At 48.0% G+C, this 27,765-nt stretch overlaps 1 protein-coding gene across 3 annotated transcripts in view; it reads left to right on the top strand.

The window, feature by feature from the left end:
- TBC1D32 (TBC1 domain family member 32) overlaps positions 1 to 27,765 on the top strand; it is a 2,506,374-nt gene that overhangs the window by 1,592,501 nt on the left and 886,108 nt on the right. For all 3 annotated transcript variants that reach the window (XM_069606604.1, XM_069606605.1, XM_069606606.1), the window contains one exon: positions 7,264 to 7,382. In XM_069606604.1, coding sequence (XP_069462705.1) covers positions 7,264 to 7,382 — 119 coding nt within the window. The remainder of the gene's footprint in view (positions 1 to 7,263; positions 7,383 to 27,765) is intronic.

Raw genomic sequence — 27,765 nt, forward strand, 5'->3', positions numbered from 1 at the left:
TATTGCTGGTCACAGGTGCCTGTGTTTGCGTGCGTTTCTTGGTGGGAGACTGAGGTCATGTCCATTTGTATAGCTTCTGTATTCGTGCCATCTGTGCCCTGCAGTTCCCATTGGCCCCTCTTGAGATTCATTTGTTCGTTGGCAGGCATGGATGACTGGTACATTTCACTGGTTGCATTGTGTGACTTCATTGCACCTACGGGGGGTTGTACAATGTGGCCAGGGAGCGGTGTACAAGCACTCAGTAGGGCCGTTTACGGTTGGTTCGCGATGCCGTACTTCTCACCATGGCGGAATGGTACTTTCCGCCGTGCTTGATGGCGTTAGGTGCATGTCCGCTAGGGTCGGAATTCGCGTACCGTTGCGCCATGGTGGTAATTACGGTTTGGCATGGCGCGCGCGCGCGTACTTGGTGCAGTTAGCGTTGGCGTTCACTACGGTGTCGCTAATGGCATCGTACTTTGCGGTGACGGGTCATGATCGCACCGAGCGCTATTCGATGGCGGTATTGCATTTCCGCCATCGTTTTTCGATTTCCGCCAGGGTCGTAATGAGGCCCAGTGTATTTAAAGGCATTTTTGGGGATTGTGCTGTAAAACACTTCTCCTTTTTCCACGCCGCTAGCAGCATCCGAGTCTAAGAAGACTGTGGTCGAAAACCCTGTAGAGGATTATTCTCCTCTATGGAAGAATAATGATAAGAAAAATAGGAAGAGAAGTTCCGCTCTCCCAGCGGCTCTTCCAGACATCATTCGTCTTAATCTGCCAAGAGTCATCACTCCTGCTCTAGAGAGAACTAGGAAGAACCACCTATTGCTCTGATGGTTCCAAATCCTTGACTCCCGGGAATGGGTATCTTTCCAGCAGCATATGCTTGACAACTTTGTCAAGGCCCCAGTGCCTGCAGCGACTGGAGGGCCCACCATGCTTAGTTTTGCCAGCTGTGTGGACCGCGTCTACATGCTTATTACAAGTGATTTTTCTCACTGATCAGGCACATTGAATCCCTCTGGCAGAAGGGCTAAAAGATGCTAATGGGCTGGTTATGTCACCTGACCTGGACACTTGGCAGGCTCACTCTTAGAGATATGCTAGTTCCCAATACCACATGATGGACACTGCTCCTTTCTGGTGCTGCATGGCTCCTTCTGTGGGAGTCTGTCTTGAAGCTGGCTCCTTTCACCTCAGTGTCCTCCGTGCCCCACTGGAATATGCTCCCCTTTCATGGTGGCAGTTCCTCTCGAAGGTGACTAAAATCTTTGATGAGTAAGGGGATGCCAATCCCTGGGGTCTGGATCCACTTTACTCTGTTGCAGCAGATGAATTCCCTGAGGAGGTTTATAGTTGGAGAGATGATCTGCTGAGGCCTGTAAAGGGCTAGTGACCTGGACACAACTCCGTAGATGGATATTGTTCTAGCTACAACTTGAGGAATGCATCTACAGGCATCCTTGATAAGGTTCCGTAGATGGATCCTATATTACCATGTAATATTTCTCTCCAAAAAAGGGTGGCAGCAAATTGAGAGGCAACAGAAACGAATCTGGCAGTGAATAAAAACCTGACCAAAAAATACTGCCCTTCCAGTAGTGACCCTGACAACCTGTATAAACACCCCACTCCAGAGAGTCTGGTGATACAGGCAGCTACCACAACTTCCAAGCAGGCAGCTTATCCTACTATCCCTCCAGATAGGGATGACAAGAGAGTAGATGGATGGGCAAGAAAAGTATTTTCTGCCGGGAGTATGGCTCTAAAATCAGCCAACTCCACATGTACCTTTGCAAAATTCTCATTCACTCTGTGGGACTGCATTTCCATGGCGGCAGAGCACATTCCCAAGGGGGGGTGGGGGGGGAGAGACTGGTTCTTGGCTATTGTTAGAGATGGCAAAGAAGCCATGTGCGGGTCTCTGTCTGAATTCTGCTGACAGAATCAGCAGAGCTATGGCTACTAGCACCGGAATACGCAGATTTGCGTGGTTGAGGAAGTCTGGATTTGCGCCGGATGTGCAATCCAGACTCCTCAACATTTCCTTTTGATGGGTCTCACCTTTTTGGCAACAAGGCTGATGAAAGCCTTGAGAAGTTGCAGACCTCAAAGGCAGCAGCCAAATCTTTAGGTGCCACTATAAGTCAACCTCAGCCCTTTCGCCCCAGTGGGCAACCTTGGAGGGGTAAATCTTGTTGCTACTACTCCTCAGTTGGAAGAGCGAGAGGAATGGCTGGTCAAAGAAGATTCCCTCGTGGTGGACGAGTGAGAGGTGCAAAGCCCACTCAAGCAAGAGGCATCCTTAACACCAGCTACTGCATCAGCTGCCTCAAAACCTCTCTGAGGTCTTGAGTCACAAATCATCAGTGGGAGGCAGACTGTCACAGCATCTGGAAGAATGTCGAGACATTACTTCGGATGCTTGAGCACTTGAATTCATTGCCCACGGTTACTGCCTTCCTTTCATTCAAAGACCTCAGAACCATCCACCTAGGAGCCACTCTTTGAGGATTCCGGATCCGCTCCTTGTGCAGGACATTTTGACCATGCTAGAGAAAGGAGCTATAGAGCCAGCGCCTGTAGCAGAGAGGAACAAGGGATGGTATTCTCCATCTTTCCTAATACCCAAGAAGGACAGAGGACTGAGACCCATCTTGGACTTGAGATATTTGAACAAGTTCCTCAGGAAGGACAAGTTCAAGATGGTCACACTTTCTCAGATCCTTCAGACCCTCCAACTCCAGGATTAGATGATGTCATTGGACCTTCAGGATGCTTATTTTCATGTGCCAATTCATCTCAAGTACAGAAAATACCTGAGGTTCGCTGTTGGCAGCTCTCATTATCAGTTTCGAATTCTGCCATTCGGACTAACCTCCGCCCGAGGGTTTTCCCCAATCTGATGGCAGTGGAGGCAGCGAGTCTCAAGAGAGGGGGATTCACGTCTACCCTTACCTGGACTATTGGCTGATCAGGGCGCGTTCTCCTGCACAAGTCCTGCATCATCTCAGCATGACCTGCCACATTCTTCACACACTGGGCTTCTCCCTCAATTACAAGAAGTCCCATATGACACCTTTTCAAAAGATTCAGTTCATCAGGCTTTGCTGGATACATCCTTGCTCTAAACATTCTGCAGATGGTCACCAAGTAGGGCTCAGCGTCTCCCGGCCTACGATTTTTTTGAGGTTGCTTGGCCTCATGGCATCCTGCATTTTTCTGGTGCCAGAGGCCCACTTGAGGATTAGATCCCTTCAGTGGCCCCTCAGAACACAATGATCCCAGTTCTCAGGAAACATGTCAGACCTAGTTCAGGTTCCAAGCAGGGTCGCACGGGATCTCCTCTGTGGTGGACCTGCAAGGACAACATTGTGAAGGGAGAACCCTTTTGGCAACCATGGCCGGAGATAACACAAGTGACAGATGCCTCACTCACAGGGTGGGGATCCCACACCTGTGATCTGACAGTCAAAGGTCATTGGTCTCCATCGGAGTCCAAACTACATATCAGTCTTTTGGAGCTGAGGGCAATCAGACTAGCGGTGAAGGCCTTTCTGCCCTGTCTACGGGGAAAGAATGTCCTGATAATGATGGACAACACATTGGCTCTCCAATATGTCTTCCACTAAGAGAGGACCTTCTCTTGCTAGAGGAGAGTCGGGTTCTCCATCCACAGGTCAAGACATTCACCCTTCATGCATGATTTCTGAGAGGCTTAGATAAAAGGAATGGGACCTCCCGGATGATGTAATGGAGATTTTGCTTTCGGCCAGAAGGCCAGCAACAGAGTCCTTGTAACGTTGCCCTTGGAAACAATTCTGCAGCTGGTGCAAAGACAAGAATGTAGAATGTAGAACCTTTTCTGTGCAAAACACCAGAGGTATCCTTTCTACTATCCTTAGCCAATCTGGGGCTCCAGGTTTGAACTATTAAGGGCTATTTTGGCGGCGCTATCCATCTTTAAGCGCTCGTCAAAATTCCACTGGTGACACAATTTCAAAGGGACTCACCAATGTGTTCCCCCATCTCCTTTCCAGGTTCCAGTATGGGCCCTTAATCTGGTGATAACATTTTTAATGGGTGCACCCTTTGAACCTTTACATTCATGTCCATTAAGGTTGTTAACATTTAAAACCATTCTCTTGGTAGCATTAACTTCAGCCCGTAGAGTAAGTGAATTGCAGGCACTTTCATCCAAGCCACCCCTTACTATTTTCCATAAGGATAGGGTTGTTCTGTGGGTTAAGCTTTCATTTTTACCCAAAATCATTTCTGATTTTCACATAGGGCAGAACATTGTTTTACCCACTTTCTATCCTCCACCTCATTCTGGCAAAGAGGAGGAGAGATTACATAGATTGGATCCGCACAAAGCTCTGAGCTTTTACATATCTAGGCTATTAAAAGTTTGTATTGACTATCAACTTTTTATAGGCTATACAGGTCACAAACTGGGTCAGGCTGTTACAAATCAGGCCTTATACATTTGGATCTTTCTGGGAATTCTGCAATGCTACAGACTGGCGGGCAAGGATCCTCCAAAAGGATTAAGGGCCCATTCCTTCAGGGGCATGGCTACCTCTACAGCCCTGCAAAGGGGTGTACCGATCAAAAATATAAGTGAGGGAGCAACGTGGTCTACTATTCACACGTTCACAAAACATTACTGCCTTGAGTCTTCCCTCGATCAGGATGGAAGCTTTGGGAAAGCTGGTCTCGATTCAGTTCATGAAAACCATTGAAAACTAAATTCTACTCCCTCCACCAAAACAAATACTGCTTTGGGTGTCTATCAGAGATGAAGAATACGAGGGAGGTCACAATCCATTCGAAGAACAAGTTACTTACGCCTGGTAATGTTCTTTCGAACTGGATGTTCCTCCCACGTATTCCTCATCGCCCTCCGAGCCTACCCCACAGTAGAATTTCCCATACTATTACAGCTTTTGCTCCTTCAAAGTTGAGTACGGTCTCTGCCGAATCTTCTTTTTTTTCCCCCAAGAAGCTGAAGCTGGATATCGAAAATCAATGATGAGGAATACGTGGGAGGAACATCCAGTCGAAAGAACTTTACCAGTGGTAAGTAGCTTGTTCAACGTTATGAGACATGAACAAGATGGACTTTCAAGGTTGTGGAATAATCCCAATATTATCCTGAAAGTATCAGGGGTAGTTCATTATCTGCCCCATTAGAGTGACTGGGTAACTTGTCAATTCTTTGACAGGCAGTATGCTGTAATTATCTTTGGCCTGGTACCTTGGGACCACACAGGGCACCTGAATTTTATTGAAGTATTATTTATGTGATTAATGGACTTGATATCTATACATATTAGTAGTGCATCCAATTGTAATTGTTGAGGACGCCGAAGCTGCCAACAGTAACCAGTAATCCTCAGATGAGATACAGGGTAGCGGGGCGCATTGCAGCATTTTCCGCTCCCATAATTAAGTTAAGGGGAGCTAGAAAGCAACATGAAAGAAGGAGGGGGAGGCAAAGAAAGTTAAACATATGCTTGAGTATAAAGCCCTGGCCTTTCTAAATTTAAAAGGGTGCAATTCCCCATTTATGAGAAGTCCACTTGGGGAAACATGTAGTCCCGCGTTGCCAGCAACCAAGAAATCATAAAGAAGAAGTCAGAAGGCAACAAGGGTGCAATTCTCCATTTATGAGATGCCAACTTGGGGAAACTTGTAACACATATTGCCAACAGCACAGCCATTATAACCAAGTGATAAAAAACAACCAAGAGCGCAATTCTTCTTTTCTGCGACACCAGTTTGGGAAAATCTGTTTCCCATAGTGCCACTAAGAAGAGAACGACTGTAGCAGTTTTTTTCCTGGAAGTAGAGTGAACCAGGAAAGGGACCATTTGTAGTTGGTCCTGGCAGGCAAGTACACCAGGAAAGAAACAGTTGCTTTGAAGAAACATGGTTGTAGTAAAAAGCTGTTGTGGAAAGACATTGGTAACTTTATCATGTTGACTAACTGTTGCATCAACAAAGGTAGTTCCTCTGCTATCCTGGCCAAAGTATTCCATTGAAAGAATACTTTGCGATAAAGACGTTGGGCTGCATTTCGAGTCTGGCAGTAAGCCTGCCACTGGTACCAGCGGCTTGCCGCCAGACTCGAAAGAAATGACAGGCGCCTGACTTCCCAGTAACACAACCCCAGTGGCCGGGAAGTCAGGCGGCAGTAATTTTGTAAGTCCCCATTCCCATGGAGTCTTATAGGACTCCATGGGAATGGGGACCACAGAAGCACTGGCACTGTTTGCAACGAAACCGGTGCTTCCGTGAAACTCTGCGGGCGGGTGCCATTCCGCCCGCCAGGTCAGACCCTGGCGGGCGGGACAGCACCCACCCGCAGAGTCGTAGTCTGCCGGTAGGCTTACCAGCACTGTTGTTACCGGACCGGCACACTCAGAATGAGGCCCATTGTGTGGAGTAAAACAATTGCCTTTGTTTATGAACTAGTATTTTGTGAAAGAGACATTTACTTTATCAAGTGGAAGAATGTTAGTTGCTGTGCTGTCCTGATCAAAGTATTCCATCGAAAGAATAAGTTGTGTTTAAGACATTGTGTGGGGGAAAACAATTGCCTTGGTTTATGAATTAGTGTTTTGTGAAAGAGACATTTACTTTATCCAGTAGAAGGACAATACCTTTTTGTTGAATATTGAACTAAACAGAACTTGAATCTGAACACAGGTATTCCTGAATTGATCCAGGGGAAGGGAGCCCAACGCTGGTAACAAGGAGTACTTTCTAAACTTTATAAGTTTGAACTTTTGTAATTATGTGTTGAACTGAAGACAGACAAATATTCCTTTTACACTTTTATTATATGTATTAGTGTGAGGGTCAGATGCCTTTTGGCCACTAGGTCATCTCTAGTTTTAGTTTGCTAGGAAGGGATATTCTCATTAGGATAGGGAAATATAGGCATTTTCTCTTCCCTTTTTATTTTAATGAATGGCAAACATTTAGAAAAATTTACCTTTGTGTCAGTCTCACATTTCTGGCCCCTCACAGCCCCCTGGTGTCCGAAAAACAGTTTTGGAGCCAGCATACGCCTGAATGAGATTTAGATGAGGAATTTGTAGAAGGGACTAATCAATCAGACACATTACCAAAGGTAAGTAATTTTCTCTTACTTTTGTTTGCTTTCTAAATGATCTGTATCAAAATGCAGAGGAATACATTGTAATGAGTCTCAAAATGGTTGCACTGATGATATACTTAGTGATTGAGATGCTATGTCACATTGTAGGTTTCATTCAAGCTCTTGTCACAGAATTATGGTCTGTTCTGGAGTGTGGAAGAGATGATGTCCGAGTAATTTACCCAAGACCGACCCCTGTGGATCCCATTGACAGGAGTTGTCAAAAGGTGAAAATTTGTATTCTTATTTAATCTCCAGCTTGACGTTTTACTCTTTCATAACTTTTAATATCGCCTGTCTGCTGAAGGCAGATTAATGTAATTCACTGTTTCTGCCTCCACCCTACCTGTTGTAACACATTTCCATTCATTCTCATCTCCGTCCAAAGAATATTTCAACTGCAAAATTCTGGCCCTATATGTTTACTTTATTTTGAATAATTTTATATTTCTATCAGTTCTCTTGAAATATCCTTCAGGCGCATTCTGTTTCAGATCCTTTTTCATAATGACTAGACAGCATTGCTGTGCTCCATGCAGACTTAGTTGCAACGTCATTTGTGCCTTGGTGCCAAAAATCAACTTCCTTGGTACGTAAGCCGATTCGCGATAGTAGTATGATCTTATCTCCTTTTTCAGTATTACACATGGTTGGATTTGGGACAGGCTATTGGTCTGTAGGTGATTATGTTCCTATTGTGTTCCTGTAAGATTTCAGGTTTAAAATTGTGCAGTTAATGCAACCGACAGATGTTCTTATCTGATCTGCACTAGCAGTGGGTCTGCTGTCTTGGCAGGATTGCAACACTGAGGACTGCAGAGCATGCTCCCCCTACCCCATGAACTGCGACCTGTGGATTCAGAGGGCCGTTACTGGGGAAAAGGGATGTAGATTCTAAGGAAAAAGGAGGATATTGCTCTCCTATAGTTAGTCTTCATCCTCAATGCTTAATTCTTCTTCCTCAAAGAGGAAGTTCACCACTCTTGTGTCAGATCTGTGGATAAACCTGAACCTACTGTGGTGGAGGTTATTAAGAACTCCTCCTTTCCCAATTTGCCGTCTACTGTAGTGGGATAAGCAGCCTTTAATTTTGTGAATCTTAATGTTTTCAGACCAGCCCCTGACCCCAGCCCCTGAGCCAGTTTCCAGACCACTGCGCCTTCATTCGACAGAGGAGGCACTGAACACTTTCGCTTCTTCATGCCTTCTTGATACTGAGACCTGACTTCTTACCAGTGCTGGCACCAGCGCTGGGTCTCCTCCTGAAAAGCCAGCTTCCAATCCAAGCAGGCCACCATATTTCTTCGATTGCGGTTCTCAGTGCTCCAAAGCCTCTCCTGGCATACAGAAGGTTGCCTTTCACTTAATAGGACAGTATTAAAGGATAACCATTTTTCAGTTGGACTGCAGATATATCTGGCCATTGGTGGCAGTGAATTGCCAGCAGAGTTTGCAGTTGAACCCGAGGGACCTAACCTCACTGTCTTCGCCTTCTCCCCTCTGGGCTATACTGTCAGTATCCTCTCCTTCACCCCTTAGAGGCTATTGTCACTATCCCCGCCTTCCTCACTTCTATGGGCAATACTGATTCTGCCTTCTCCTTTTTCACTTATTTGGGCTCTGTTGCCATTACCAACACTTCTTTTACTCCTCTGGGCACTGTTACCACCCCCCCCCTTTCTTTACCCATTTGCGCACTCTTTCCACTAACTCCCACTTCCTTACACCTGTGGACACTGTTGCCACTATCCCCTACTTTGACCCTTTAGGCTCTTTTGTCACAATCACCAACTAGTTCCACATAAGAACAGGAATCCATTCTTGGGGGTGATGGCCACCATAGCTTTGAGGATGGCTTCCTGTTTTCATGTGGAAATTGGCCTTGGCTAGTCTTTTTTCTTTGGTAGCTCTTTCTCCTGTAGTCATGCCCTAACCTTGCCTGCGGTTCAGACCCCGTTAGCCTATCTGTTCTTATCTGTATTGGAATGGAGGCCTTGTGATCGATGGATGACTGACTGTTGAGTTTTCATCCCTATTTCAGTTCCCTCTCTTCCCTTCAATATCTTTAGATGGGACTTATGTCCTACACTAGGGGACTGTGGCGAATCAGAAGAACTAGGTAGACTTAAGATGTGCCATGTTTTTAAGGATTTCTATTTAAATAAAAAGAAAACGACCATCTTACCCTTCTGCTTTGAGTTACGTTCCCTGCCTAACCAACTAAAAGTAAGGGCGCTCGTCAAAGTCCAAAAGAAATAGTCCATAATTCAAATGCTATTGGCTAACTGGCCCTACCACTTAGCAAAGAAATAACAAAAGGAGGAGTCTGGAGCAATAGCCTCAGTCCGTGGCTTTTGCCTGACCCTTTCACTTGGATCTCTTTCTCAGTACTTTTTTACATGTTCATCAATTGGCGCAATACAGTTCTCAACTTTCTGTAGATTTTGTATGCCAAATCTTAATTCCATATGCTTCCCTCTTTCCAGGAAGAAAGGATTTCTTAATATGATACCCCCATTTCTGACTTGGTGCTTGACAATGTTCTGATTAGATCCTTAATGAGTGGAACCCTCCAGGTTCTTTCTTTCTCCAGTTCGGACTGTCTGTTTCTCAGGGCTCTCCAAAGTCATCTGCTCCTCTGATATGCTTGCTTTAGCTCGGTTTAGCTATGGCATCTGCCCGCTCAGGTTTATCTGGCTCCCGTAACCCTGGTGGCTTTCCCAGCCTCGAATATCACTTTTCGTCCCTCTCATCTGTGTAATCTTTTCAGGAGCGTTCACGTCCCTTCCGCTGCTCGGTATGGCAGCTAATGCACTTCACATTGCAGAGCTCGGCTTCCGGTCTCTCTGCTGCAGTCTGGACTCTGCGTCAGTTAACAGGTTTCGTCTGGCTTCCCACTTGACATTCCCATTCAGTATAGTAATAGTAATTGGTTATTTATAACACACTAATTGCCCAGAGGGTTGTAAGCGTGGACCTGGGGATCAAACCTGTGTTGCTCCACATCGTCTTGCTTTCAAGGCGAGCACGTTGCCCCTGAGCTATTCACCCGGCCCAAATGCCTCATAGTAAGACCCCATAGATTCATAAAGTTGGTTATGTGAGAAACTCATGGTGACAACAAGTAAGACAGACACAAGTGATCACAGTTCAAGGGTGTTTATTGAACAACGAATTTTTTATGCTGGTTGGAAAAATGCCTATTCTAAACCTAATTCTAAGATGGAAGCAAGCGTCAACCATCAAATGAAAAATAAGGCAGTCCTAGTGGCGTTGTGACAAATAAAAGGGCCTATACTAAGAAACCTATTGCCAAACCTTACAACTAATTCAAAAAAGGGTGTGGGATTATTCTCAAGAAAAGAAGGAAGTGTTCTCAAATAATATGTCAGGATGAGGCAGCCTGGGTCTCCCTTCCCCACGTTTTGGACATGGGGTAAGATGGGAGCTTGGAGCACAGTACAGTGTCAGGCTTCTCCAGCAGGAGACGACAGTTCCAGTGGCAGTTCTCAGGACAGTCAATGGCCATGTCTCGTTTCCTGTGAAAGTCTCTTGCCTGCGAGGCCTGAGGTGGCCAAATAACAAAAACAAAAGTTTCTTTAAATCAAAGTTAATTCCAATGTTCGCTGGGTGATGGGTTCACCCCTGGGTCCCACTCTTCTGGGTGCTGACCCTTCTCAATTGTTTATCACAGATGTATCAAAGTTTCTTTATCAATCAACTTTGGGTGATAGTTTAACCCCTGGATCTCCCTCGGTCGGGCTCAAACCCTCTTCCCTTTATATTCGTGGGTGATGATGGCTTTACTCCTGGATCTCCCTCGGTTGGGCTCAGACCCCTCTTGACTTTAATGGGATTAAATTTCCTTGGTTTCTAAATGTTCACTTTTTCTATGGGATTAACTGTGCTTGTAGATCAAAGTCGTTCGATTGTACAGGGATTTAGCTTGACCCTCAGTATGACCACTTTGACCTATTCCGCTGGCTCTCCTATGGCCTTCCGGTACTTGTAGTTTCTCTCAAATGGGGCTCGACGAGAGTCTCTCAAGTTAGCACCCTAACTGGTGCTAACTTGAGAGTGGTGCTGGTTTCCCTCTGCCACTCGTCTCCCCTTCAGACTTTTTACAGTTCATTCAAAGTTCATCAGCTTTGGTTCAAAACCTGCCACTTTGTGTTTCTTAGTCAACACAGCCCGGTTCTTATCGGTTCTCCCCTCGACTCACCTGCTGTGATGAACCGCTTGGCTGTTGCCTCTCTGGAGTCAAGGCCGGTAGCATGGGCATGGGAAGCTTCCCTCGTTCCTGCTTATCGGCATAGGTTTTCCCAGGGTACCGTTGACATCTGTTACAGGACGCTTGTGCTATTGTTCACGGTCTTAGGCTCTCTTCCACGAAAGCTCTGCGGGTCTGGGACGTAAAGGGCAAGGTCACTTCTCTTCTCGCCACCCTCTCGATTCCTGCCATCTTTCTCCTTCTCTTGAACTGCCGCGTGTTAGCTGTCTCATCCTGCTTTCTGCTGTACTCGCCTTGCTCGTACTGCGCTCGCTTGCTCCACCTTTTATCCCTGTGGGGAAAAGGAAGGGTCGTCAGGTGTGTGTGGTTCAAGTTAATCGCCTGACTTTGCCTGACCTGTCGGGTTGGGACGTCAGGTACACAGGCTTAACATTAGTCCGTTGTTTGTGGTGTGTGCAAGTGTTTGTGTCAGAAAAGGGGAATGTTTGGGTGTCAGAGCATCCTACAGAGTCAGAAGGGCCAGAGGTATTGTATGGGATCATATCCTTCGTATTTGAGTTTGGGGTGCTGTCAGAAGGGTAGGTTTTGGAGGGTTTGTTAAATGGACGAGAATTACCAGTTTCAAGAACAGAACATAGATAGTCGTGGGGACGGTCGTGTTCTATTTATTTTTAAATCTGTTTATTGGCATTTGTTATTTGTTACAAGCACAGAAAAATTGTCAAATCTGTTATCAAGCAGTAAATCAGATTGCGGCTCAGGTTATTAACATTTATAACTTAACAACTTAACATAGAAACTTTAACTATCTCCAGGTGTCTGCTTCTTGAGGGGTCGGTACCAGGTGGGGCTCAGGGGGGGTCAGGACTTACAGGAGGTGAGGGGACTTCCTTTAGGAGGGTTCACATGAAGGTATGGCTGGGCTTTCTCGAGGACTCTGCTCCTGTCCTCGGGGCCTTCTACTGCTTGCTTGTGGTGATTCATGGGGGCTTATCATCAGAGGGGTAAAACAGGGGGTCTGTAAGCCCTCTCCAGGCATCTAGGGTCATACTCGATGCATCCGTGGATCTGGCTACACTTTCTTCCCAAACTTTCGTTTCAGCTCGCACCCATCGTTTCAGTTCTCTGTGCCAGATTTTTGGTTGTGGTCCCGATGGTTTCTTCCAGGACATTGCAATTGTCCTCTTAGCCAGAATGCTCATAATGTCCATTAATCTAATGAGGTGTTTTAGTTTTGCTGGTCTGGGGTATGTGCCGAGTAGGCACTCCTCAGGAATCCATTCATATCTGGTCAGCCCCAGAGTTTCGCTTGTCTGCTGTATGAAGGACCACAGTGATTGTGTCTTGGCACACCGCCAGAACATGTGGAACAGGTCCGCATTGTCCATTTCGCACCAGGGGCATCTGGGGCTCTGAGTATTATGGAGCTTGGCAAGCCTGAATGGGGTTAGGTATGTACGATGTAGAAGGTTCAATTGTATTTGCCTAAATCTATGGTTTCTGGATACTGTTTTAGGAAATATGAGGGCCCTTTCCCATTCGGAGTCTGTTAACTCTCGACCTATGTCTGCTTCCCATTTGGATTTTAGCCCAGCACTGCGTGGATTGGGGGTGTCGTTTAGGTGGCTGTAGATCTGTGACACTGGTCTCCCTCCCTCTCCTAGTTCGTATAGCAATGTGATCAGGGGGTTCGTGTCCGGTTCCTCCGGCCATGTCGACCATCTGGCGCGTGCCGTGGATCTAAGTTTCTGGTACCATAGAAACTGGCCAGTGTGGACATCATTTTGTTCTTGAAGTGTTTCGAATTCCATGAATTCCCCCTCCATGTACAAGTCCCCCCATGAGTAAATCCCCTTCTGTTCCCAGTGCCTGAGGTGTTGCAGATCTGCAGGAGAATTGCATAGGTCTGAGATAAGCGGTATGTTTGGGGAGTACTGGTGTCTGACGTGTGCGAGGGATTCTGCCCTATGCCAGATTTTGCGTCCAAGCGAGACCAATAGGGGGGTATTTCTTATCAAATGGGTGGGGGCCCAGGGAAGTTCTTTCAAGTATAACGGGGAGACCAGCTGCTGCAGGAGTGGCGTCTCCGATGTGGCATCGTCTGCTAGCCACTTGGTGACAAAGCTAAGCTGCGCTGCTAGGAAGTACTTTTCGAAGTTTGGAAGTTGGATTCCCCCTTGAGTGTACGGTAGTGACAACGTGGCAAGCGCTATCTTTCGTCTTCCCTTCCCCCACAAGAAGTCTCTCAGGATAGTTTCCAATAGGCGAAAGAAGGGCGCTTTGATGTAGAAGTGTACGTTTTGAAATCCGTACAGGAATCTGGGGAGGACAATCATTTTAGTTATGGAGGCCCTGCCCATCATGGATAGGGGAAGTTTCGCCCAGAAGGCCATGGATTTCCTCAGGGCCGGGAGAGCAGCTTTAGTGTTGCGCTCATGCATTTGTTCCGGGGAATGCATTATGTGTATGCCCAAGTATTTGAACGAGGTGTGTTCCCACCTTATTCCCACCAAAGGAAGCTCCGATGGTTCTTTTCCCTTAAGACTTGCCAGGGGGAAGAGGCAGGATTTGGCTCTGCTGAATTTTATTCCAGAGACCTTCGCAAAATTATCTAGGACCTCCAGCATCGTGGGCACATTATAATATGGGTCCTTGACAAATAGTAGGACATCATCCGCATAGAGAGAAATGATGTGGTCAGTGTCTCCCAGTCGGATCCCAGCATCAAAAAATTGCTTTCGAAAATAGATTGCAATGGGTTCCAGGCCCAGTACGTAGAGCATGGGGGAAAGGGGGCAACCCTGTCTGGTCCCTCTGCATATGTTCCAGACCTCCGATACATGCTTCCCAGTTTTTACTCTGGCTCTAGGCTTCGTGTAGAGTATCTTGATCCACCTAATGAACCTAGGGCCAAAACCAAACCCCTCCAGAACCGCCAATAACCATTCCCAAAAGATCGAATCGAACGCCTTGATGGCGTCCAGGGATAATAATGCGAACGCTTCTGTGCCATCCCCAGTTTGGGCGATGACATGTTGCACTCGGCGCAAATTCATGGTTGTGTTTCGGGCAGGTATGAATCCGCATTGGTCCTCATGTACCAATTCCCCTATAATTCTGGCCAGTCTATTTGCTAATACTGTTGTCAGAATTTTCGCGTCGTAATTAAGCATTGCTATCGGGCGATAAGAGTCGCATCTATCGGGGGGTTTATTAGGCTTGATAATCGGGATCAGGAGGGTCTCTCTCATGCTATCTGGTAGTATCCCTGTCTCATATGCTTCGAGAAAGACCTCATGTAGCAGGGGCGTTAGTGTGGGCTCATACGTCTTGTAAAACTCCGTGGGTAGGCCATCGCTCCCAGGGGTCTTGCAAGTGGCTAGTGATCTAATAGCGTCCGTGATTTCCTCAGTTGTGATTTCTGTGTCTAGGGCCTCTGATTGCTCTGGGGGCATCCTGGGGAGTCCTATCTCTTCAAGGGTGTCCGTGATTTTTTCTAGGGGGACCTGGTCATCATGTGAGTAAAGGTGTTCATAGAAGCCCTTGAACGTTTCGTTAATAGCTTGTTGTGTTTGTACTACCTCCCCCTCTTCGGTGTGTAATCCTGTAATAGTGTGCCTGGGGTGTTCTTTTTTGCAGAGCCAGGCTAGCATTCTGCCTGGTTTGTCAGCCTCCGTGTGTATACGATTGGTTTTGGTGGCATAATCAAATTTGGCGAGCCTATTCCATGCCGAGGTGGAATTAGTTCTAAGTGCTCTGAGGTTGTCTTCCCTGTGTTCCGTGTCGACCGGGGCTGCTTCCAGTTGTTCTATTTCCCGCTCCCAGTGGGCCAGTTCACCCCTAAGTTGTCTCCTGATGCCCCCTGCTTTTGCTATTATTTCTCCTCTCGTCACTACTTTCAGGGCGTCCCACATTGTGCTTAGGCGGTCTACGCTCCCAGTGTTTCTTTCTATGAAGTTTTCTATGAATTCATGTAGGTCCTCCCTAAATGCCGGGTCTCCCAGGGCATCTATCGGCATTCTCCACATTGGGATTGGAGGTCTGGGGCCAGTGTGATTCCAGCCCACCAGGAGGGGTGAGTGGTCCGAGATGGTTCTGCCCAGATATTGGGCTTCTTCTATCTGTGGAAGGTGCTCATCGCTTATAAAAACATAGTCCAGTCTGGTGTAGAGGCCATGTGGAGTGGAGAAATATGAGTACTCCCGAGCGTCGGGATGGCACTCCCTCCAGGTATCTGCCAAGTGTAACCTATTGACTAGTAGGGAGAGGGCTGTGGTAGCTGCTGAGGGCCCTTTCGGGTGTGGGAGGGACCTATCTAGTATCGGATCATGGACGCAGTTGAAATCTCCCCCCCAAAACAGGATTTCATGCCTGTTTAGTGCAATCTTAGTGTACATGGAGTTTAAGTGTGATGGGATGTTAGTATTGGGGAGATAAGAGTTCACTATGCAAATATCCGATTGTTCTAGCCTGCCCCATATTATTACAAATCTTCCCTCTGGGTCGGACTCGGTCTTAGTTATCCGGAAAGGGAGTTGTGGGTGAATCCAAGTATATACCCCTCTTGCATACTTGGAGTACGAAGATCCGGCCCCCTGGCCTCCCCAGTGTTCGCTTAGTTTCGCTAAGGATTCAGCCGTGCAATGTGTCTCTTGGAGTAACGCTATCTGTACTTTCTTTCTATTTAAATAGGACTTGACCCTATTCCGGCGTAGATATGATCCCAAACCTCTCACATTCCAGGTCAATAACTTTATATTCATCTTAGCCGCCATTACAGGGTAATTGAGTCACACTCACAGTTGTCAGACCCCTGTTACCTTCATATGTCCTGCCACACCGTCCTGGTCTTCTCCTCGCCCGCCCTCTCGCTCCGGCCCCAGGTCTTTCGCTGGTTGGAGATTTTTTAACTTGTGTAAATCCCATTGTGGTGAGCGGGAGGAAAACTCAACTAAACTTTCCAAACTGACCCTAGCAGCCGCTTTTAACTTGCAGCGCTCAGGGGCTCCTGAGCCTTCCAGGCCACTCCTGGCCTTCCGGATCAGGTTGTGTGTGAGCAAACTGCTTACACCTTTGTTGGTGGGGTGGGTTGTTTGTCCGCCGCTCGTGTGCTCCTTGGGTCTCGCGTCCGATGTAGCGGGTTTAATGATAGAACTTTCATGATGGTTCGTTTAACTACGATTCGTGTTGCTTCCCTTTCAATTGCTGCAGGGATTGCCGTCGCTCACATTCATCCGGGGGTAGGTGGTCATCCCCGATCTGAGTTCGGTGGGTCTTCCTTGTCGTCCGCCAGGTTGTTATGCTCAAGCCACATATTGGCTGCGGCTGGGGTCTCCAGGAACGTTGCTTTTCCTTTATATAGAACCTTGAGTCGTGACGGGTATAAGAGCATATATTTTAAGTTGAGCTTTCTCAGCCGGGCTTTTATCGGAATGTAAGAGTTCCTGGCTCGCTGTACTGCAGGGGTGTAGTCCGGGTATATGACTATTGTGAAGCCATTTCTTTTAATCTCCCCGCCTTCTCTGGAGAACCGGAGTATGATTTCGCGGTCTCTGAAGTTTAGGATCTTAGCTATGATTGGGCGTGGATGTGATCCAGGTGGGGGACGTCTCTGGAGAGACCTGTGAGCCCTTTCAACGGAGAACCCCTGGGAGAGTTTTGCCGCCCCTATTTCCTGCTGTAGGAGCGTTTCGATGAAGGTTGTCGGGTCCGGGCCTTCCAAATCTTCAGGGACCCCCAGTATACGAATGTTATTACGGCGCGCCCGACCTTCTGCGTCCTCAGAGCGGGCTTCTAGCCTTGCTACCTTCTGTTCCAAGTCTCTAACCGTCATCTCCAAATCTCGGGTGTTCTCAACATTTTCCTGCAGGGCTGTCTCAGTCACCGTGACTCTTTCCGTTAGATTGCGGGCGTCCTGCCGCATCAGTTGCATGTCAGATTTCACTTCTTCAAGCCGTCCCTCGAGTGATGAGCGGAGGGCCGCTATCGCCTGGAGGACTTGCGTGTGTTTAAGGTCTTCCTCTTGTTGGGGCGGGTCCTCAGGGGTTTCTTGGTCTTGTTGTGTTGACTGTCGTTGGGGCCTGACTGTCGTGAAGGAATCCATCGTGACTAGTTTCGGCTTGGACCTGGGGGGAGACATCCTCTAATTAATGATCTGTAAGTGCTGCCCCCGGCAGGGTGAAGATCCGTCGGCGATCCCTGTGTTGAAGTTTTCGTGTGGGATACTAGGGAACTTGGTCCAAAGGATCCTACCTCGGGTACTCGGTTGCTTCTGGTTGCCGGTGTTTCCCGCCGTTTGGTTCAGAGAGTATGGAGGGCCCTGCTCAGGGAGTGGTTAGGCCCAGGGCCACAGGTTGCGTCCGGTATTTCGGCTTCCTGCCGGTTTCTCCAACGGGATACCGGCCTGTAGGTGTCAGGCTATTGGCCACCCGTGGTGTGAGCGGGTTCTGCCCGCTGGGGTCTTCGTCTCGCGGGTTTACCCGCGTATCAGGCAGCCTCTAGAGCAAACGGGCCAGTCCTCTTCACAGGAGTCAGTATTGGGCCCCAGGCCCCGCTCCCCCAGGCTGCTGGGACTGCGTGAGGTAAATTGCGGGTGTTCCCGCTGGGGAGTGTTGTAAAGGGGACCCAATCTCACTTCAAGCGTTTTCTCACCGCCGGAACTGCTCCGTGTTCCCCACTCCAGCGACCGCGGCAAATGCGACCTCCTCCCGGCTGTGCCCGCGCCGCGATTTCATCCACCTCCGCAGCCGACACTGGCAATCGCTGGCGCCGGCCTCCCGCTCTCAGATGTCCGCCGGCAGGCTCCTCCGCAGCAGCCGCCCCCTTCTGCAACAGTTCGTGGTGGGACCCAGGGGGCCGAGGCTAGCCTTTTCCTACTATGCGGCGGGCGCCGCCATCTTGGAATCCCAGGGGGGCTCGAGTTCGGACTTCCCGTTCTCCGCCGTTCGGTCTCCGATTCCACCCAAAGTTGTTGTCGGGTGCTGGCGATCGGTTCCCCCACACTATTCTGGCCTTAGTAAGTCTCACAGACCCGGTTTCAGCGTAAGTTGTGCGATAGTTTCAGGATCGCGGACGGAGCTCCGTGGAGGTCTGACTTTACGGCATGCGCGCTGGCCACGCCCCAACGGTCGTGTTCTATCATAGGAGGTTGGGATTTTGGGAAATGACAATCACGGGGACAGGATTGGTAGGGTTTGCAGGGTAAGCGGGAATACCTGGGGTTGTGACATGAACAAAAGGGATTGTGGTAATCGTAGTGTTTTGTCTGATCAAGTTGGGAATGCGGAAAATGATACTCAAAGGAACGGAAAGAAGAAGGATAGGGAGTATTCAAATGGAGACCGGTGAAACAAAGATTCTGGGAGCTATGCTTTTTGGATTTAACCGGGATTGTGACCTTGGAGGATTGATTACATATGGAGGGTTTGTTGGATCTGTGCCGGAGAGATCTAACAGGCGGAAGGGAGGCCGATGCAATACAGCCCATGAAAGCCTTAGCTATCTCGCCCTTCTCTCCTTCTCTGGCACAATACCGCTTCTCACCTGGGGTATTCCCCCGAGCACAACCATAGATTCCACTATACAGGTGATCTTCCCCCACTGGTCCACCCCCAGGAACTGGATCCAACTGCGATGGCTGTCTCCTGGCCACCTGAATAAGGGATTCTCAAAGTTTTACTGGGAGAACACCCCCAGGTTTATCACACTTAGCAATCTTCACCTATACAAGGCCTCATGGTGTGCACTGACACTGTAAAAGTGTGTGTTTATACCCAGCCACCAGGATATCTCCCTTAGTACCATCCAATCTTGGTACTATGATCTCTGCTAATAAGTCAAAGAAGGTGCCTTGGGTGGTATTAGTGGGGTTCCAGTAGACGCTTATTAACAAACAGTCTTATCTATCTCCCAGCGTGTAGTCGCACCATGAAAGATTAACGGCAAGTATATAATTGACACCCAAAGGCAAAACCCCACATCAGATGATTCATTAGAGTGTATGGCTGTTGGTAGAACACCAATCGGCCTGCCTGCAGGCCCCACTGAGCAGCTCAGTAAAAAACTCTTAAGCCATCGAGCAAAGGTTTGTCCAGAAACTAGGTTTCCTGAAATAATAAAATGTCAAATGCAGATAGATAGATTTGTGTGTAAAATTTAAAATATGAAAATGACTTCAAGTGTTGCAGGAGATAAGAGACAGTTAATGGACTTTGCTGCTCTTGGGGCCGGAGGCTCCTACTGGTTCCGTGCCATGGAGGGCCAGTAATGCAGCAGTCCATTCCACATGCTTGTGAGCTGCCGAGGGGACACATTCTTTCAAAGTTGGGACTGTTCATCTGTAGCAGCCATTTGTGTCTATTCGAATTGAGAGGGGGTTCAGTTGTGGTTTCTGAATGGATTGCTTTAAGGAGAGTCACTTTGAATGCAGAGTTTCAGGTTTTGTATCAATATATCTGCAGATGTCATATCCCAAAGTATAGTAACGAGGAGGCTTCCTCCAGTAAAATTGCCACCTGCAGTTTGGACGAGAAGTGGAGTATGTGACGAATCACAGGGTATCGTCACTGCTTCCATAGGGGGAGCCCCTTTCCATGTGGCCAGGGAGGTGAGGTTGCTACCCGATACTCCCCCTGGGGATGAGACTCAGTGGGAGGATCTCATGGGGAGGGGATCCCCTATGGGACAAGTGACGACTATTGTTGCATAATGCAGCATTTCCACCAATCACATGACCTTAGACCCCCTTCCCACAGTTATCCCACCTTTCCTTCACCTGCTTCCTCTTCAATCCTACACTTATACCCTGTGTACTTTGCTAAAGCAGTCCAGGTGGAGAGTACCGAGATGAGGAAGATCCTTAGTGAGTTACCACATCAGCACTAGCTTAGTACTGAGACAAGGAGGAAGTGCAGAGCAATACCGAATAACCATCGGAACCATTTTTTTACCAGTCTAGTGGTTTGTGACAGTTAATTGGCAGAAACAAGATAAAAAGTGAAGAGGGACTTGACACAGCATCAAGCCCTACCTGGAGGAGCCGTGAAAGCCAGAAAGGAGCCGATGTGCAGACGGGAGCTGCCTGGGATGCAGAGAACAGGGACTCCAATGCCGGTCCAGGACGCAAGGACTGCACGGCCTTCATGCAGACTAAAACTCTGGGCACCCCAGAGACCCGGGAAGCGTGATAGTGCGAGACCACGCTGTCCTAGAAGGAAAGAAGACTGTGGAGCTGTCGCCAAGCGAGGGAAGCTACAGGAAGTTACTGGAGCGCTTCAAACGAGTCTAGCTACTTCATGGGAGCCGACACTCGCGTAGACCACACCACAAGGTACGTGGATAGCCGAGAAGGCGCTGAAGGCTGAAGGAGGTGGTGGCACGAATCGAAAAGACTGGGAAAGGAGAGTCTGGGGTCCTACTGTAGTGGGAGAAAAGCAAATAAGTACATGTGCTTATATTAAGACTTGGGAGGGGAGTGAACCAAGACCACAGAAAGGAAAACTAAGTCTGCAATTGCGAGTCTGGGACTTGCACCCAAATAAAGAGAACTGTACGTTAATGGACAGTTCATACAGTAGTTGGCAGGTTAGTGAACCAAGTCGGTAGGGCTAACCACAGCCTGAGGAGTGCATCCAGGCTACTCTTCTTTGTCGCAGTACTTGACGAGGGGGGACAAGGTCTGCCAACCAGGGTCAGGGACCCACTACAGCTTGGGGAGTGCATTCAGGCTGTTCATCTTCGGTCCACTGTATAGCGAGAGGAAGCCAGAGCTGCCCACCAGGGTCTGAGACCCCAATAAATTAAAGTCCTAAGCCTGAGAAGGGCTGGTGGGAAGAGAGATATTTCCTCACCAATTGTGGAATTGTAACACAAGCCTGAGAAAGGCTGGAGTAAGGGAGACACTTTTCTCATCAACCATTGAACTATATTGTAAGCTTGAGGAAGTGAGACATTCCCCCAACAGCTAAGGAGTGGCTGAAAACCACATTGGGAAAATCCTACCAAGACAAGAACTGCATTTTGTTGCGGGGAAGGGAGTCATTCCTCTCGACCAAGAAGACCTCTCCTTCGATTTGGTTAGCTTAGATTGTAAGGGACAGAATTAGGATTTTGGACATTGGAACTTTTGCTTTGGACTTACAGACTCTATTTCAGTTGAGGCAGGGAAACCCGTCTTAGAAATAAGGCGGGATAGGTTTTCTTTTCCTTTTTACCCTTGATTAAAAGTTTATAGCAATCAATATGACCTCTCTATGTCAGAGTCGTAAGATGAGGAATATGTGGGAGGAACATCCAGTCAAAAGAACGTTACCAGGGGTAAGTCACTTGTTCTTCTGCACCCTTAGAAGTATTACCTTGTCTTTTCTGTGTGCCGACATAAATTCCACCTGGTTGATATCTAATGATGTAATCATTCAGAGGCGGGGAATTTCTAAGAATAAGCTGAGAATATTATGTCAGTTTAAACTAACCTGTTGTTCCATATAAAATATTTGTTCCAAACAATCCAGATAAGTGTTTTGATTTATTTTGGAACATCATCGGTCCAATGTAGTAGCGTGCTGAGAGATGTCGGTTCCAGAAGCAGAGGTTGACTTATGTTGAGGGAATCAGTTCATACATTGCAGGAGACTCAATGGCTTTAGCGCTGCTAAAAAGTGTAATGGCTGCCCCAGACCACCGTGGGGAGGAAGGAGTAGGGTTTGTGACACGGATGTAGTATAGAAGATTACTGGGACTTCTAGCTCATTCTCAGTTCGAACCTGATGCAGACTGCCCAAGACTGCACTACTCTCCACCACTCCTTGTCTGGTCGAGCATTTTAATTGTCTTCTCCCTGCAACTGACACAGACTGAAATGTGCTGCCCAAGTCTGCACTACGCTTCGCACACACTGCTTCGCACTTTGCTTTTATGTTGGGGAGGGCCGTATTTCCCTGATCCATTGTGGTGTCTGATCCCCAGAAGTAATGGTTAATTCTCTTAAACGGGCCATCCCTAGTTTGTGTCATGTTATGTTATTTTATTGTTGTTGTTAAAAACCTTTATTTGGCAAGAACCATTCAGGTACAAAATTGCAAACATCACGAAGCAGCACGATTAAAAAAAAGTGAAATACTTAAAACATGATAATCCAGCCATTCGTTAAAGTCGATCAGGTTTTTTTTGGATTTAACCATAGATAACAGTGCATTGACAATTAGAAAGTGCAAGTGAGTGTTTTGACAAAACAAGTCGGACAAGCCATCAAGTACAAAATTGCAAACATCACAAAACATCAAGGTATAAGGTGATATTTTCCTTGAAGCAAAATAATCCAACAGTTCATTGAAAGCAATCAGGGCTTATTAGCATTGGTCGTAAAAAACAGTTCATTATCAACTGAAAGTGAAAGTGCATATTCTGGCAACCAGGTCGAGCGTCAGCCTATATCCACTGATAATTACCTTCTTTTGTACCATGCCTGACAGATATACATTGAAACAAAAAATACTACATTGAGATCATTTGTATGGCTTCTCTGGTTGTTAGAATTCGATATAATTTAAACAGCGGTTTGAGATGTATCCTCCTAAGCTCACCAAGGCCCTCACAAATTAGCAAAAAAAAAAGGGTAGACTCCATCGCAGCAACACAAATGGTGCAACTTTTGCTCTGCGTCTTGTCTCAGGGAGATGTAGCGGAAGTGAACCCAAGCAAAACCTGTCGTACAGTGCGTGGGTGTAAGGAAGTGTGATCACATCGAAGTAGTCCTCATATCCCCAAGTTATCTTACATCTTAAGTATTCTGACCCACTAACCAAGGCTGAGCACATTATGCTAGCTCTAGTTCTCCTGTGCCTTAGATAGGCCATCTTGAGGGTTGCTTTAGCGTTTGCAGGAAGCAATGATATGATATAAGTCATTTATAACACGCCTGTACACACCTGTTTCTAAGCGGTACAAGGCAAGGGAGGGAAGACGGAGGGGGGGACAATACAAACAATCGTACTAGGCATTGTGACATTCAGATTGTGCAAGTGTGACAGCTCCAAAGTGCAGGGGGGAGGGAAGGGGACGTGCGATCAGTGCAGCAATGCTCTGAGTAAGTGCATCCAGGGCAGCGCAGCTTTGGGTAAGTGCAAGGAGGCAGGGGACTGTAGATGTTATAGTTACAGTCACTGAGAGCGCGGTGGTCCGGAGGCAGTGCAGGGGAGACTGATCATGGAGGAGCCTGGTACCCATTATGCTCAGAACTTAGCCAGGCAACCAGTCGTTGCGGCAGACAGAAAGGTCAGCAGGGAAGGGAGAGGGAAAGCAGAGGAAAATAGGAAGGTTTTGAACTGCTTTCAGAACATCAGGTGGTCCGGCTCAAGTTTGAGAGGGGCAGGGAGGCCATTCCAGAGGGAGGCACCTGCAGAAGACAGAGATCTACCCCCACTCTCTGCCTCGAGAAGCGTCTTACCCTCAGAGAGTTGTAGGTAGTTGAGCAAAGGGTTTGAGAAAGAAGGTATTTTGGAAGAGAGAGTTGGATGTAGTGTGGGCCCCAGTCCCAGAAAGCCTTGTTGACGATGCAGATGGTCTTGAACCTGATCCTTGCAGCCACTGGGAGCCAGTGGAGAAATTTCAGTGCTGGAGATACAGTCCCTGGGGTTGAGGTCAAGGATAAGTCTCGCAGTCCTGTTCTGGATTAGTTTCGGAGAGTAGAGGAAGGCAGGTTGAGCAAGAGGCTGTTGCAATAGTGCAGCCTGGAGAGAAGCAAGGCCCTGGGACAGTGAGCTTCTGGAGGAAAGTGAGAGGAGGTGCAGCTGGTAGTGGGACTTCTTAGCGAATTTCCAAGATGTGAGGAGAGAAGGAGAGAGTGGAGTCGAAGATGACCCCAAGGTTTTTTGCATCACAGGAAGGCGTTGGAAGATGGCCAAAGGAGGGAGGCCAGAGTGAGAGTGGGAAAACGGCAGCAGGGGTCCCAATGGGAAGAATCTCTGTCTTACTGCCATTAAGGCAGAGATATTTGGAGGTGAAATAGCCCTCAAGCGTGGATAGACAGTCAGAAATGAGCAAGAGAGAAGAGGAGGCTGAGGGGCGCCTGAAAGAAAGCCAAAGGGACCAAGTCAACATTAAAGAGCCAGGGAGAGAGGTTAGAGCTCTGGGGACACCATATGTGGAGAGGGAGGTGGTGGAGAAAAAGAACCCAAGTTGGACCTGGGAGGGCCGGTCCGAGGAAAGAGGTCAACCACTTCAAGGCCTGATCCGTGATGCCCAGGTTCTCACAGAGTTGATTGATCAGGATGGCGTGATTGACCATGTCAAAGGCGGAGGAAAGGTCAAAGAGGATGAGGACAGAAGGAAGGCTGGAGTCAAGATTAGAGAGAAGATCTTCACAGGTGTTCAGGAGAGCGGTTTCCGTGCCTCCGACTGCTCTGAAGCCAGACTGATGACCATGAAGACAACCAACATGTTCAGTATGGAGAGTAAGATGGGAGGTGGCCAGCCAGCTTTTCCAAGAGTTTGCACAGGAAAGGAGTGATTGAGATCGGGCGATAGTTTGCCGGACAGGTAGGATCGGCAGAAGGCTTTTTAAGGAGTTGGTGCAGAAGGGAGTGCTTGAGGACAGGGGGAAGATCCAGTGGCAAAAGATTGATTGCAGAAATCGGCCAAGGCTGGAGCGAGGGTCTCAATGTGGTCCTTGATGGTTCTAGAGGAGCAGGGTAGCAACTGTTTGGCTGACACTTTCATAGATCAGACTTGTCTAGAAACCTCGTCAGGTGTTGTCAGGGAGAAAGAGGGGAAAGGCGGAGGAGAAGGAGAGGCGGCCGGAGGGATGCCAGGAGAGGTAGAAGGAGAGGAAGAGGAGAGGGAGGGCAGGTTGTCCTGAATTTAAGTGGTGAAGCGAGCAGCCATAGCCATACAGAGACCCTTGGAGGGAACAGGAGGGAACAGGAGAGGTGGAGACTGTAGCAGGATTGGCCAGCTCCTTGCAGATTTTAAAAAATGTTCCCTTGTTGTTAGAGGCCGCAGAGACTCAGGCTTGGATGTGGACTCTCTTCTTGGACAGGACAGAGAGTCCAAATTGCCTTTGGAGCTGGCGGGCAGCCAGTTTGTCAGAGGATGTGCTTGAAATTCTCCACTTCTTCTCAGCCACCCTGCACTTCCATTTCAGGATGGCATGGTCGGAGTCATACCAAGAGTTGCACTTGGAGGTAGGCTTCAGGTGGATTCTCATGACAGGGGCAAGGATGTCCAGATTGTTGGGGATAGAAAGATGCATGTTAGCTGTGTCAGAGGGTGAGTCAGCCGCAGGGGTAGGGAAGAACAGAGAAAGTAGTGGCAAAGGAATCCACTGACACACTCTTCATGAGCCAAATGACTGAGAAGATAGGTGGCAGTGCTGGTGTGGGCTTTGTCTGAGGGACAGTGCGTTTCAGGTGAGAGGAAAGCAGAAAGTAGTCAGTCTTAGAAAGAGGAGTGGTGAGAGGGTTAGAGAGGGGGATGTCTGGGGGATGAGAACATCCAAGGTGGGTCCGGCAGAGTTTGTCGGACCAGAGGGTAGAATGTAGAGAGAGAGTGTTGTAGAGGTTGTGGAAGAGCCCAGAGGAGGGATTAGAAGCATCCAGGTGGATGTTGAGGTCTCAGAGGTGGAGAAGTTGAGAGGTAGAGGCAAGGAGAGAAGAGTAGAGATGAGCCCACTCAGAGAGGAATAGGGCAACCTGGCCAGGTGGCCTGTAAATGGTGGCCACAGCTAGAGAGAGAGCGGGAGAGATAGCCTGCAGACCAGGCATTCAAATTAGGAGTAGACCTGCATAGGAATGACAGACGCAGGTATCCACTCTGGAAAAATCAGAGCTACTCCACCTCCGGGTCGGTTGGTTCTGGGCTTGGAGAGGATCTTGTAGCCATCAGGGAGGAGAGTGTCAAAACTTGTGACAGATCTGGTTGTGAACTGTGTTTCGGTGAGCGCGAAGACATCCAGGTCAAGTTCTTTGAGGAGGTGGCAGATGTTAGAGGTGTTTTTGACAGCAGAGCGAGATTTCAGAGTAGTGGCGTGGAGCAGGTTGCCACATTTGAAAGACTGGACTATCCGCATAGGCGCTCAATCCCAGTAAAATAAGACATTTATTTACATGCAGTAGCCATGGAATTGAGAGCCCACCCCTTAGAGATATCGCATAAAGGAGTGCATCCCGAAATGTTGCCAGACTGGGACTGCCCCATTCCCTTAACTAGTATAATACTAGTCTCATTTTGGCCTTTTCCACAATGCAGCCCAAGTCACATTCTACCCTAACTGTTGCACTAGAAGTTCTTTAGGGTATCAGCAGAACACTCTTGAGGAACTTACTTTCTACTATAGGGAAGCAGTGTTCGTGTAGCCCCATACTTTGGACCCAAACAGGGCTGATGCTTTCGCCTGTGCTTGATAGAACGCCAAAGCCGGTTTGATTGCTCCTCCTCGATGCTCAAAGTAATACCATTTCAAGCTTCCAAGACGCTTACTTTCATGTGCCGATACACCAGACGCACAGGAAGTGCCTGAGATTCCTGATAGGGGACAATCACTATCAGTTCAAGGAACTCCCCTTTGAGTTGTCCTCTGCACCAAGGGTCCTCACCAAGCTCATGGCGGTAGTCGCAGCTCACCTCAGGAGATCCGGTGTCCATGTGTTACCTGGACGACTGGCTGATCTGAGGGAGGTCGGCGGAAAAGGTCTTGTCCCATCTTGGGGACACACGTTCACTCCTCCACAGGCTGGGCTTCTCCCTGAACTTGCAGAAGTCCCACACGACACCAAATCAGAGGCTCCCGTCCATCAGAGCATTCTTGGACACTCTGGCAGGTAAGGCGTTTCCTCCCGAGGAGCGAGTTGCCAGCGTTGCACAGATGGTACAACTGTTCCAGAACCACACCCCGGGCGTTGGTCAGCGATGGAAGCCTGGTGGCACATCACAGGCTGGAGTTGTGAGCCATCAGGTTAGCCCTTGACGGACAATACGGTGGCCATTGTAAGGAAGGTATGGTATCAAACAGTAAGACAGACACAAGTGATCACAGTGCAAGGGTGTTTATTGAACTTCAGTGGGGTTTAAAAAATGCCTATCTAATTCTAAATCTAAAGATGTGAGAAAGCTACAACCATCAAATAATAACACAGTCCTAGTCAAGTCTGTCAAAATAAAAAAGGGCCTATAGTAATCAACCTATTGCTAATCCTTCTAAATACAAATAGTGTGGGAAACAATGTTATGCAAAAAGAAAAGTGTTCAAGAAATGATATGTCAGGATGTTCAAGCCGTTGGCTTCCCTTCCCCATGTTTTCAGCATGGGGCAAGGTGGCACACTCAAGCTTAGCACAGTCTCTGGCTTCTCTAGCACGAGGATGCAGTTCAAATCTCAGTATCGGAGC

Source organism: Ambystoma mexicanum, chromosome 4p (genome assembly GCF_040938575.1).
Source record: "Ambystoma mexicanum isolate Mex_15411 chromosome 4p, UKY_AmexF1_1, whole genome shotgun sequence".
NCBI lineage: Eukaryota > Metazoa > Chordata > Amphibia > Caudata > Ambystomatidae > Ambystoma > Ambystoma mexicanum.